We start from the raw sequence: 13,986 nt of genomic DNA on the forward strand, positions 1-13,986 counted from the left end.
GATATAATTCTGCAGCTTTCGATTATTTGAATTATACATATAATACAATATATTATATCAGCATGTTGCTCTATCTCGCAAGAGCAATTTTTCCAATAAATAAAGATACAAGCAAGTATACCTGATACAGTTCAAAACAACATTATCTGGTTTAATTATGTATAATCGATTTAGTATCAATCATATTTTTAGTTAATCAAAAGTTTGTGCTCGATATGTATATTCATTTTGTTTCTCTGCATGATTTTATACATTTTTCTTTTTTTGCGCAAGTTTTTTTAGAAAAAATTATAAACGAGCACAAATTTGTAGGTCGATCAAAGCAACGATGTTACCAATTCAATATGTCAGTATAGAGGAAGAGTGCAAACGAAATCCGGAACTCAAAATGTCAGATTTGCAAATGTTGAAGGATTGGATGGAAAAGCAACCTCATCTGCCACGAATAGAGATGTTATATCTTGTTTTGTTTCTACATAGCAATTATTATCGTATAGAGGCGACTAAGAAGACGATAGACAATTTTTTCACCATAAGAACGCTTTTGCCAGAAGTGTTCTCTAATAGAGATCCAATCGCATGGAAGGAATTGCGAAAAGCCTTTTCTACCATGTAAGTTATCCTATAAAATTATTAAGATCAACAAATATCGTTAAAAATCATATCAGGATATAGAAAATCATATCAGAAAACATTCTTTCGATAATAGAGCAGCTGTGCCATTAGAGCAAAAAACCAAAGAAGGATACATTATGACACTTGCCAAATTTCTGGATCCAAATCCAAATAAATTCAACTATTTCGAGTGCAATAAATATCTACTTATGACTTGTGAGATACAAAATGTGGTACAAGGTACCAGCGAAGGATTGGTTGTTATTCTTGATGCAAGTGGCTTGTCTTTTGGTCATATCGCTAATATAAATTTAATAGGATTGAAAAAAGGTTTAGTCTATATACAAGAAGCTATTCCGGTTCGTTTGAAGGCCTTACACATACTCAACACCATGTCTATGGTAGATACGCTAATAAATTTAATAAAACCTTTTATGAAGAAGGAATTGATGAATCTTGTAAGTCAACGACGTGTTATACACATGTTAAAGTCTTTCGTCTTTTTTAAGAAAAGAAAAATATGTATGAGATATGAAGACTCATTTATTATTTTTGTAGCTGCATTTTCATTCGAGCATGGAAACTGTAAAGAAATTTCTACCTATCGAAGCTTTGCCAAATGAGTACGGTGGGAAAGCGGGACCTATCGAAGAAATAGCTGCTAAGCACATCAAATTGCTGGAAGAATTTCGCGATTGGTTTCAATATGATGAAGTTTACTCACGAGTGAACGAATCTTTGCGAGTTGGCAAATGCGAAAGTGCAGAAAACTTATTCGGTGTAGAGGGTAGCTTTAAAAAGTTGGAGCTAGATTAATCAGTAAAATTTTTAATAATCTTCTAAACGTTCTCTCTCTCTCTCTCTCTCTCTTCAAGTACTACAAAATATTATATTTCTATCATTCAATAATTTTTTACTGTTTATAAATTATGTCATATCAACATTTATAAAAATAAACACAAAAGGGGATTTGTATAACATAATTCAATTATGAAATTATCTTAATAATCGTATTACTTGGCAATACACAATTTGTACACATAAATCTGATAATAATTGTTATGTAACTAAGTTAGATGTTATAATGGCTTGTTATACGTATGTACACATACATGTTCATTGTTTATTCCTTTATGTTCGCTCCTTAATTAAGCGTTCTTTTACAGTGTTTGCCACAAAGAAGCGCTACTGAAACCTTGACGCGCATACACGATAATATCGCATAATGCTCATAGAAGTTACACACGTAAACATCGTAACACGTAATTTTCTCCTACTGTTTAGAATTAATTTATAATACAAATTAAACGTCGTGGTAGCGTCTGCTAGAAAACCGGTTTCCAGTGCTTGCCAAGCCTTTGAACTGTTCAGTACGTCGTTGTCATTACTAACTTTGAAAACTCGGAAGCAAAAAAATATTGTGAAAAAAAGGAAGTGTTTCTTAATAAGGTATTAAATTCGTTAATACTTATAAATTATATTCAATTTCGGCATGTTAATCTACATAAATCATATGTATAGATATTAAACGTCACATTCATATTGGAAATAAACGAGAGACGTTCTACATCAAGTGGAATAATTAATGTTTGGGCAAAGTTCGAAATAAGACGAATTTTATAAAAATAAAAATTTCAAGCCTTCAAATATCTTATTTCGACTTAACAAATTTCACTCAGACACTTATTATCATGTTTACATGGGATGTCCCATAAATATTTTCAAATGTTAATTTTTGAAATATTTGAAATGTTTTATGTAATATACCATATAAAAAGATAACAACGCAATGTTAAAAATCAAATTGAATAGCTTTAATTACTTCTGTAATAACCTCAATGTTCATGAAAATAATTTAAAAAAAGACATTTGTTAATGCATTTCCATATTTTTTAAGCGTAGAGCAGGCATGTCCAACTTTAGCTTCGAATTCCGAAGCCGAAATACTTCCACTACTCCATTTTATCGTGGAGTGAGATGGAGAATGTAAGGAGTGAGATAGACTGAGGAATCACACGAGGAAAAAGATAGCGTAATGAAAAAAGAATGTTTGAGAGTAGGGATAAGAAACCTGTGCCGATGGAAGTTGGACATGCCTGGCACAGAATAATGTGTATATTTATTACAACTAACTGTAATAATGAATTTCTGGTTAATTTTTAATCACGGAATAATAACTAAATTATTTGATTAAGTAATTTATAAAATAAGTGTTATTTTGTATACATATACTAATCCTGCTTGGCATTGACTAGTTTCTGACTAGTTGTTCAGAAAATAATTTTTTAAATTATCTATTAAAAATTGTCTTATTTTCTGACCAATCAGTCTTACTAACAATAAGTTTTACAGAATTTTTTTGTTAATTGTTAAACTGTCCACAATAAATTTAAAATAATAAAAATTGACTTTTGTAATCCATTTTCCCAGATATTTTTCTATTCGCAATCAAATACAATAAAATAATTTTATTTTGCAATTTAAGCAAAATTCCAATGTCAACAATAAAAAGTATCTCATTAGAGGAAGAAATGAAGAAGAGTCCTCAATTGAAGTTATCCGATATACAATTACTGAGAGAATGGTGCGAGAAACAACCACACTTGCCAAAAATTGAGGATAGCTTTCTTGCCTTGTTTCTTCACAGCAATTATTATCAAATGGAATCAACAAAAAACACAATTGAGAATTATTACACGGTCAGGACACACTCACCAGAATTTTTTTGCAATCGAGATGTGCTTACGGAAAAGGGGCTACGACAGACCTCAAAAGTCATGTAAGAAACGATTTTAGAAATATTAGTGAACAAATAGTAGTAGTATGACTTGTTAATGTATGTTTCAAAATGTTAATTTGTAATATTTGAAATATTTTAAGTATAATACACATTTTGAGATTTATACAGAAAAAAAACAAATCCTATAAAACTTATATAGCTGTACTAATATTTAATTGTAGATTTTTAAAAATATAGAATATTTTTACTAATATTTTTACATATACTGATATATTAATAAATTGAAGTAAATTAATTTAATCTAAAAAGGACTGCTTTTCCCCTGGAAGGAACAACGAAGGACGGCTATAGAATGATATATGGAACAATACTAGACCCCGATCCTTCTCTTTATGATTTTAATGACAGTATCAAATATTTCACGATGTTATGCGACATGTATATTTTGGAGGATGGTATTCAGGATGGTTATGTCTACATCAGCGACGTTAGCAAAACATCCTTCGGTCATATGACACGAATGAATCCATTGGGACTCAAAAAACATTTATATTATATCCAAGAGGCAGTGCCACTTCGTTTAAAGGAAATGCATATGATAAACGCTCCACCTGCCATAGAATTGTTAATGAACATGACGAAACCTTTCATGAAGAAAGAATTGATAGATATAGTAAGTATTACAAATTAATAATCAATTTCAACTGTAATTATTTAACAACAATATACGCGTTTTTAAGATTTATTTGCAACCAGTAGCGATATAACAATTAAATATAACAATTAAATCATTTTAATGTCACAAATAACTATTTTTAATTGTACTTTTACTGATTTAAACAAATTCAGAATGTATATATATGTATAATTGCCCATAGCATAAAAATTTTAATTAAAAATTTTTATACTCAATGCTATACTGTTCTACTTATTAAATTAGTACTCAGACAAGTTTTTCTGAACTTATTTATAAGTAAGTATCTTCTAGATGCATTTTCACTCATCGTTAAAAAGCATTTCCGAATACATCCCAGTGGATGCATTACCGAATGAAGTGGGTGGAAAAGGGGGTTCTATACACGAATTGGCTGAAATTCAAGTGAAGAAACTCGAGGACTATCGTGAATGGTTCCTGCTGGACGAAACAACCAGACGTGTTAACGAAGCATTGAGAATTGGCAAGAGCAAATCAGCGAATGATTTGTTTGGTGCAGAGGGTAGTTTTAAAAAACTTGATATAGATTAAAAAAGATTTATAACTTTATATACAATTTAAAAAAGATTTATAACTTTATATACAATTTATAGCCATTTCTATTCTTATGCAATCTCTTTTAATATTACTTAATTGATCAAACACATGCAAGTTCATTGCATTTGGATTGATAAAAAACTTCTAGCTATTTAACACAACTAGTACATAACGGGTGCGCGCTGCGTGTTAAATCCCATACATCTTCCAATAACATTTATACCAATTTACATTTTAATTAAACAAATGTTAACAATTTTTGATAAAAAATAAATTTTCAAAAAAAATGATGCTTTGCGCGCGGTGCGTATTAAACTCCATACATCGTCCAATAACATTTATACCAAATTACATTTTAATTAAACAAATTTTAACAATTTTCAATAAAATACATTTTAATCGGCCATTTTGAATCGGCAATTTTTAAATAAAATCACGATTTCTTAAAAAATAGTCACAAAATTCATCTTTAAGATGAGCCCAGAAAGAAGTCTATATCTTTATTTTTTTGGAAGATATGAATTTTTAAACATTGGGGAAAGAGGCTTCAATGCCGGTAACATGGCAATTTTAAGATAGGATAAGTAGTTTTCGCCGGTAACACGGCAATTTTAATATAGAATATTATTATTATATTGAATAATGTAAGAAATATTAATTAGTTAATCGTTATCTGTTACCAAATATGATATATATTTACGGTGTAAGGAAATGTTTCCCATCTATAGTTATTTACAGTTTTGAAAATAATAGATGCGTCTAACTGCGACTATCAATTGTACCGATTCTTAATTGTAAGTTGTCTTCTTAATTGTAAATTGTCTCTAAATATATATCATGGATTGACAGTGTAATGCATTTTTCTTAGATTTGTCTTAATGCTATTATACTGCTTACTAGTGTAATGTAATCTTCGGCACGCCAATGACAAATATGTACTATTTTTACATGGCATTCATATTTCTTATAGTCACTGTAATAGATTTGTTGAGATGTCATTTCTCTTTTGTGACACAAATACTTTTAAAAATACGTATAGTCATGTCGTATCTAATAATAGAGAGAGCATTAAATAATTTGTATAATACATTCATCCATGTAAAGTTAATCCAGGCACTCTATTTTGATATATGTCATTATTTTAATCTATTTGTAAATATTGACAAGTAGATATAAATAATTTCTACAAACAATTAATCGCGCGACTGCACGATTGATACTATATACATACTATATAGTATGTACAGCAAATAAATATTAATATTATTCTGTATCGACATACATGGTCTATCCCAAAAGTAATGAGATTAATTCTGAAAAAACCATTTTATTGAAAATACACTTAATATTTTTCAAAGTAAGATCCTTGAGCGTCAATACAGCAGTTTCAGCGTTGCTGCCACTCTTCGTATCAGCGCAGGAAGTCATGACCGGATGTGCCTTCCAAAGCATTCGTCGCGGCTGCTTGGATTTTTTTAATCATCCCAACGTTGTTCGACACCGTTTTGGGACGGTAAATTAAAAAGGTCCAAACAGCCGCGACAAGTGCTCTGAAAGGCATGTTCGGTCAAGACTTCCTGCGCTGCTACAAAGAATGGCAGCAACGCTAGAACCACTATATTTATGCCCAAGGATTCTACTTTGAAAAAATGTAAAGTGTATTTTCAATAAAACGATTTTTCCAAAAGTCTCATTACTTTTGAGACAGACCACGTAATACTTGTATAGTATAAATTATTGAAATTATAAGATAGACAACTCTCTCACATTTGATTTCTCTTATATCAGCAGCGTTTTTTAATTTAGTTATACGAAATGCTCGTAATAAATCCGCGTATACCAGACATTCGTTGCTAGATTGCATGTCTCATTTTTGCTGATTGAGAAAACTATGTAGTGTCTGTAGAATAAATTTCAGTGTACATGTCCTAATCATGAAAATTATACGTTACGTGCATTAAAACGTATTCAGCTGTCACGCGATACATCCATTGCCGCTTCGCCATTGGTGCAGCTTAAAAAGTGTATTATATGTGTAAATGCAGATTTCAATCAGTACTTTTCAAGACATCTCGGACTAAGTTTATACCAAGCGGAATCCTTCCATACAGGTAACACACATATCCAAGGTAAATGAAATTAACTCATTGGAATGTCTTTCATTCGCTTTCATTAATAAGCTCTAAGTAAATTCATAAATCAAATAATAATGTACACATATAGCCTATGCCATAATGTGATAACACACGTTTATAATATACAATTGATGTAATTTATCAGAAATTATCTGCAGCCTACTTTAGTTTGACAATTGTACTTCATATAGTAAAACAAGTTACTTAGCTTACAAGTATTAATAGGCACGCAAATAATTTTTCGATTACGTTCACGAGATACATTTCACAATCAATTTTGCTACGATGCAATACACATCAATTGTGCATTGCTAGATTTGATTAAAATTACTAATTTTACTTCCATAGGAGTTTGAATTCAGAATAAATAATGGATTCAATAAAATTAGTATCGTTCGAGGAAGAACTAAAGAAAAATCCCGAATTGAAAGAATCAGATATACAAATATTGAGAGAATGGTGCAACAAGCAGCCTTATCTGCCCAAAATATCAGACAGCGAATTAGCATTGTTCTTACATAGTAATTATTATCGACTCGAACCGACGAAAACGACTATCGATACTTTTTTTACAGTCAGAACTCACGTACCTGAGTTCTTCAATGATCGAGATCCTATTAACAATAAAGACCTCAAAAAAGCATTTGAAATATTGTAAGTGTATTTATAATCTCTTTTTTTTTCGTTACATTAGCGACGTCCTCTACATGTGACAAAGAGATGCAACAATATTTCTCGCAAAAAAAGAGAATTCAAAGTATACAAAGTAGAAACAATTTTATTACAGGACGGACATAATTATGGTAGGAACTACTAAAGAAGGCTATAAAGTCATTTATGGAAAACTCCTAGATGCCGATCCATCACATTTTGTTTTCAACGATTGTATGAAAGTGTTAAGTATGGTAATCGATTTATGGCTCTACACGGAAGGCACTTGCCTCGGTCACATAATATTAGTAGACATGAAAAACGTTTCTTTTGGCCACGTCGCCCGTTTAAGCCCTATGAGCATGAAGAAATGGCTTTACTATCTGCAAGAAGGATTGCCTGTCCGATTAAAGGGCCTCCATTTCATGAATGCTTCGCCAATAGTAGATTCCATCTTGAATATAATGAGACCTTTCATGAAAAAACAACTGATGGATATAGTAAGATTGAAATCATTATACAATACTAATCACGTGTTCCAATATTACGTATTAAAAATGAAAAAATGAGGAAAACAAATTTCTATTTGATATAAATTGTTTTAGAAACACTGCTTTATAAGTATCCTTTTAAAATACAATTTTTAATGTATACATTATTATATGTTTTACTTTTTAATATTAAACGTTTTATTTTTAAATTATCCTTTTCTTTTAAACTATTGCAGTTAAAAAGAGATAAATATTATATTTTATTTTTTACTAATATATATTTTATTTATTTATCTTTTTGGAAAAAATTGCGTGAAACAGAATTCGGTGCAAAACGCAATAAAATAATTAAATTACATTTTTATAAATTGTAGTTTCATATGCATACCACGAATGACACTCTGAACAAATTCGTACCGATCGAAATTCTTCCAAACGAAGCAGGCGGTCAAGCCGGTCCTGTACAAGAGTTACATGAGAAACAATTGAAAGAATTAATAGACCATGTTCCTTGGTTCCAAGATGACGAAGCTAATCATCGTGTTAATGAATCGCTACGACCGGGCAAGGCAAAGTCAGCAATGGATTTGTTTGGTGTTGAAGGAAGCTTCAAGAAGCTTGAAATTGATTGATCAAATAATCAGATCTTTTGCAACATTAATTATATTGATTTAATTTTTAAAAATAAAAATATTAATCTATTTTATGTTTATTAACGCTAAATATTTAGCCAATTAATGGCAATAAATATATAGTATAGTAGTAACAACTTATTGATTAGACTAGATTTTAAACATATTAATAAATAAATATGTTACATTAAATACATTTACGTTAATTAGAAAATGTTTGTTTTTATTTGAAATGGTCTTAAATGTCCTTACATAATGTAATATTTTAATAAAATATGAAGCAAACGTTGCGATCTTTATTATATTTAACAAACAAATAAAAAATAATAAATTTAATTTATTGTCTTGTTAATTTAATGTCAAGTGTATAAGTACCATATAAAAACTGATTCGGTGTGGAGAAACCTTTACAATACCTCCTTTTCGACAGTTTCTTATAATACTTTCACCATCAAGCTATTCTCGCAGTAAACGGCAATACGCGCGTGTGAATATATCGATGAAACGATCCAATCAACTTTTCAGTTTCGTAATGAAACATATCGTAAGTATGCATATTATTTACGATTAATTGACAACACAAATATTTCGGTCAAATTATATCGAATTCGATGCATAAATAATTTTGCAATTTTTTAAACAAAGTTTACAACTGTGTATTATATATACTTTAGTTAAATATATAATATTAAAATGATCTTACGAGTAGAAAATGATTCAAAATAAAGAAAGAAAATATGAAAATATAAGGCAAATAATTCTAGTTAAAAAGTTCTTTAGAAAACATGTACAGTAGTTTGCATGATGAAACAACCGGTTGATTATGTAACTCATTTGGAATTCTATTGATGTGCAGAAGTTGCTGCATTCTTTGTAATACAAAGTTTCTCATTCGTTTTCTATAAATTTCTTGTAATAAAATTGAGTAAATCGTCAATGTTTCTAAGAGTTTACACCCGATCTATTTCAATCAATGAAGAAATTAATGTAGAATTCAGAATAAATAAAAAAATATTTTAAATATTAAATTTTTACTTTCAAAATAAAATCTCACATACACATACATTTCTGGATTAATCTCAAACTGATTGTATTTAAAAAAATTTAAGACGCAATCAAACCATTTAACAAATCGTTATCATTTTATATTTAAACTATATAGATAGTCGCCGCTTTGATTAACGTTTGCTTGGCAGACGTATCGCATATTTCGGAATATTCGTCAACGACACCACTACCACCTCCGAAACCATATAGTTTTCAATATGAGGCGGGACGATATCCAGGACATATTGATCGTGTTCATCAAGAAACTGGAGATGGACATGGAATTGTACACGGTAATACGAATATCACAACTATCATTCCTAATTGAATCGTGGAGGATATATCTATATCGCTATAAGTTTTGCTAGTTAACATTTATTACCTCGGAGTTTCAATTATATGCTAATAGATCCTGCTGGTATCAACGTACTCGTTATATTTCATTGATTGCAAACTTGCATTGATTTGCATTGAATCAAATTACAAAACAAAGAATAAAATTTGTCAAATTGAAATGTATTATATATAAATTAAAATGAATATTAAAGCAAGACTCATTGAATCACTCTCGGGTGAGTGAATTTTTTTCCTTTTTTTTAATTAAAAATTAATTACATATTTTTCAATGAAAAATAAGTTGCATCATATCTAAAGAATTAATTCTAATTTGATTAATTAATGTTAAATAATAAAAATCTTTGGTAATACAGTAATTGAAAAAATAACGCAATCTGCAATCAACGCATATCTTAACGGTTTATGTATATGCTTCAGGAACATATTCGTACATCGATCCAAAGTACAAAGTACGAACAGTGGAATATACAGCCGATAAAAGTGGATTTCATCCTGCTTTAATCAATTTTGAGGATACTTTTGCTCAACCTGCCGATTCGGAAGCTGTAAGATTGGCTAAAGAAAAACATTTCCGTCTTTATCACAGGATTGCAGAGGCAAACGCTCATAATGTCCCAGTCAATTTACCACGAGTAATTGTCTTATATATTTGTCTTATATATTTGATATAGGATACTAAAACTGAAGATTTCCAAATCCTTCGTTAATTTTAAAATCACAAATTCTTAATTAATAGAGAATTAAATAAGTTCTTAAATCTTCTGTTAAAGATTAATCGAGAATGAAGAAGCGTTCTCTATTTGTCCAAAAAAAAAAAAAACATTCCTCTCAGGAAATTCGATATCTCAATAAAAAATATTATTTGGATTTGGCGTTAGATTACTTAATTATACGACTACTTTGTATGTTTTTATATTACTTTACTCAATTGCTCTGCAGGATTCAGCGAGCGTGGCAAAAGCGAAGGACAGGCATAATGAATTGTATCATAGAATCGCGGAGCAACACGCGGCGATCGCAGCGCAAAGGGAAACTGAACGACTGGCTTACGAGGCAACTTCCGTTGCCAATGACGTAGATGATCATCAGACGTGTTAATGATGTTTTATACACGTATTGACATTACAAATTAATGCATATTGCATATACGTGCTAAAAAAATTACGCTTCGCCCGAGGCCCGCAATTAATGTTCGCTAAAATTCTTTTTTATCTCTTTTTTGTCAGGATTTTTTAATCAATTTAATTTGAATGATATAGAAAAAGTGTCCGCGCGACAAAAAAAAACGATTGTTAATTATAATATAATTAATTTAATTAATGAGATATTTTTAATCAGGAATAATGCAAACCAAGTGCCCAAATGCCAAGAAAATATTATAATAATTATTATAATAATTGTATGTAGAGGAGAAACTTATATGGAAGCTAAATAAAGTCAATTAGAATCTGCATAAAATAAAGCTTATTAGAACTTAAAATAAAGAAAAATTTAACGATTGTAAAATTTTAACAATAGATTTTTAATGTTTTCTTTATCTTTTAAATTATAAAACAAAGCTTGCATAACTTATTTTTTAATTTTTATAACTGTTTTCAAAAATACAACGTCATTATAGATAATTATACTTTATTAATAACAAATGGAAATAAATATATAAATCATAAGATAGAAATTTTACACCAGTCATCACTGTATAATAAAATTGTGTAACACTCTATTGCGCAATATGTTCTTTGTTATTTTTTAAAACTCAACAAACAACAAAGAAGAATAATGCTAATAATTGTTACACATTGTTTCTTTTTTTCATGCATGTTTCTTCGCGTGTAACGATTCGTTTACATTTGTACATGTGCGAGAAGATATAACGATCAACTTTGAAACTTGTTATTGTTTTTGGAAGTGCCGGAAGTGCTACCGCGCAAATAAAAAACATTTCCAATGAAAGATACATAGAGCATAATCATACCGTGATGATATAAAAGGAATGTCAGCGTATAGCGGTATTAGTTCGAGCAAATATTGCCAGTAAAAGATGAAGTTTTTCGGTAAATTACTCTGTTTCTTTCTCATAGGCATCGCGGTAAGAATTATTACAATTCAAAGGCACATAGATAAGCAAAACTATATTCCTTATATATACAAATAATTTTTCAATGTCAAGTTATTAAGTTATCATTTATGTGCACCTCTGTATTTTAAAATGTAAAAAATATTATTAACATTTATACATATATGAAGCAACTTACTTACGCTTTTCTAGGCGGCGATGGGCATGAGCATCAAAAAATTTGCACTTGGGATTGACAACGTAGCTTGTAGAAATCAAAGTCGTGGATCCAATTTTGGATAGTTGGAAATCTGTACGAAATATACAAATATAGGTATAATAAAGTTAAGCTAATTGTAAGATTCGCGTATTCTTTAAATGATTTGAATCACTCCAGAAACGAATGAATTTTAATTTGTTTTATATAAAAGTCTTTAATCAAATAATTGTATTTGCATTCTGAATTTCATTTTTTTTGTCACAAATGAAAATCAAACGGCTGCGCTAAATACGCGGAGATATAAAAAAAGGCCTCAAAGAAAAATTATATATAAGCGACAATGTCATATCGGTTGCGTTCGGTTTAGCACTTGCAGCGCTTGTGATCGAGCATCATTTCTCCTTGTTTAATTTAATTAACAACAAGGATAAAATGATGCTATATGAATATGCTGTATAATCGCCAAAGCTTAACCCATATTTATCAAGAGAAAAGAAAATTTATGACGTCAAACGAATTTTATGACATATTTACTGAAATTCTTCGTCGCTTACAATTCTTTGAGCGTTTGTTGACATTACGGACTCACCCGTTTACATTTGTGCTTAAATTTTCTATTGGGTACATTCCATCAGTGCGTAGAGAATATATCTTTAATTAAACTAACGCTTAACAAAATGAAACTTACTTGCGGAAAATACACCCAACACATCATACTAACACTTTTGAGCGTTAACGATTGAATCAATTCTCAATTCTCGACTGTGTCCGTGTGTTCTGTAATATAAAGTCATTACAATGAAATATCTAGACACGATGCGCGTAGCGCGTATCTCAAATCAAAATGGATGCGACGCTTGCGAAGCTTGCCAAGGCAGTTCTAGAGACATCTAGTGTGCATTTCGCGACTCTCTCGTATATTCGTCAAACTCTCTCGATATAACTTTTCAAATTACCAATTTTAACTATTATACAGGGTGATCCAGGTCATCCGGAGGAGCCGGCATCTACGTATTCCTCATGAAAAACTGAATTGAAAATGTTAATAGCAAAATGTTGAGGTGTCAATGGTTTTTGAATAGTGAGCTGTTGAAACTGTCAAACCATAAGGCATTAAGAGCGCACCGTCAGGTGTGGCGCATTAAATCGACGATCGGCCGGCGCGCGACGGGTATAAACGGCACGGTGCCGAACGAATACTGCAAAGGTTTGATGAAATCTCTATTAACATTTATTGCGCTTATTCTTAATTTGAGTCCAATATAATTGTAGAAAAGTCAATCGCAAATTCAACATTATTTATATTAATAGAATAAGTATGAACTCTTAAAATACATTTTATGTATTTTAAAACGATTAAATTAATTAATTAAAAATAAAATAAAATTATTTAATTAAATTATTTAATTAATTAATTTAATTGTTTTAAAATACATAAAATGTATAAATGTAATTAATTAATTTAATCGTTTTAAAATACATAAAATGTATTTTAAAACGATTAAATAAAGTTATTTAATTTTATTTTATAATAATATTTTAAAACGATTAAATTAATTAATTAAATAATTTAATTTTATTTTTAATTAATTAATTTAATTGTTTTAAAATACATTTTATGTATTTTAAAACTATTGAATTAATTAATCACATTTATACATTTTATGTATTTTAAAACGATTAAATTAATTAATTAAAATTAAAATTAAATTATTTAATTAAGTAATATTAAAAACATCAATCGACAAACATTTTTTATTATTTCCCTTTCCTGTCAGAAAAGTGAAATAATA

At 29.6% G+C, this 13,986-nt stretch overlaps 5 protein-coding genes and 1 long non-coding RNA gene across 7 annotated transcripts in view; 5 read left to right on the top strand and 1 right to left on the bottom strand.

The window, feature by feature from the left end:
* The window catches only part of LOC105458614, a 5,694-nt gene extending 4,192 nt beyond the window's left edge, over window positions 1–1,502 (top strand). The window contains exons 6-8 of the mRNA XM_011704081.1: window positions 313–612; window positions 710–1,073; window positions 1,174–1,502. Of these exons, the coding sequence (XP_011702383.1) occupies window positions 313–612; window positions 710–1,073; window positions 1,174–1,431 (922 nt within the window). The 3' untranslated portion in view covers window positions 1,432–1,502. The remainder of the gene's footprint in view (window positions 1–312; window positions 613–709; window positions 1,074–1,173) is intronic.
* LOC105458519 (mediator of RNA polymerase II transcription subunit 31) overlaps window positions 1–12,266 on the bottom strand; it is a 19,280-nt gene extending 7,014 nt beyond the window's left edge. Inside the window, exon 1 of the mRNA XM_011703887.1 lies at window positions 12,177–12,266. The gene's annotated coding sequence lies outside the window, so the exon portion shown is untranslated. The remainder of the gene's footprint in view (window positions 1–12,176) is intronic.
* LOC105458518 (alpha-tocopherol transfer protein-like) lies at window positions 1,502–4,873 on the top strand. The gene is made up of 4 exons (XM_011703886.1): window positions 1,502–2,064; window positions 3,101–3,394; window positions 3,665–4,028; window positions 4,344–4,873. The coding sequence occupies exons 2-4, from the start codon at window positions 3,111–3,113 to the stop codon at window positions 4,599–4,601; spliced, it is 906 nt and encodes a 301-aa protein (XP_011702188.1). The 5' UTR covers window positions 1,502–2,064; window positions 3,101–3,110; the 3' UTR covers window positions 4,602–4,873.
* LOC105458517 (alpha-tocopherol transfer protein-like) lies at window positions 6,189–8,730 on the top strand. Of its 2 annotated transcripts, none has more exons than XM_011703885.1 (4): window positions 6,189–6,718; window positions 7,091–7,396; window positions 7,530–7,893; window positions 8,259–8,730. In XM_011703885.1, exons 2-4 carry the CDS (start codon window positions 7,113–7,115, stop codon window positions 8,514–8,516), a joined length of 906 nt encoding a protein of 301 aa, XP_011702187.1. In that variant the 5' UTR covers window positions 6,189–6,718; window positions 7,091–7,112; the 3' UTR covers window positions 8,517–8,730. The 2 variants fall into 2 exon arrangements, with proteins under 2 accessions (XP_011702187.1, XP_011702186.1); XM_011703884.1 differs by having other exon boundaries at window positions 6,190–6,736.
* LOC105458516 lies at window positions 8,939–11,378 on the top strand. Its single transcript, XM_011703883.1, has 4 exons — window positions 8,939–9,060; window positions 9,679–9,856; window positions 10,338–10,552; window positions 10,860–11,378. The coding sequence occupies exons 1-4, from the start codon at window positions 9,016–9,018 to the stop codon at window positions 11,016–11,018; spliced, it is 597 nt and encodes a 198-aa protein (XP_011702185.1). The 5' UTR covers window positions 8,939–9,015; the 3' UTR covers window positions 11,019–11,378.
* Window positions 11,533–13,986, top strand: part of LOC105458515 — a 3,325-nt gene continuing 871 nt past the window's right edge. The window contains exons 1-2 of the long non-coding RNA XR_975543.1: window positions 11,533–12,006; window positions 12,187–12,307. This is a non-coding gene — a long non-coding RNA (uncharacterized LOC105458515). The remainder of the gene's footprint in view (window positions 12,007–12,186; window positions 12,308–13,986) is intronic.

The sequence above is a fragment of the Wasmannia auropunctata genome, unplaced genomic scaffold (genome assembly GCF_000956235.1).
Source record: "Wasmannia auropunctata unplaced genomic scaffold, wasmannia.A_1.0 LD334508.1, whole genome shotgun sequence".
Classification (NCBI taxonomy): domain Eukaryota; kingdom Metazoa; phylum Arthropoda; class Insecta; order Hymenoptera; family Formicidae; genus Wasmannia; species Wasmannia auropunctata.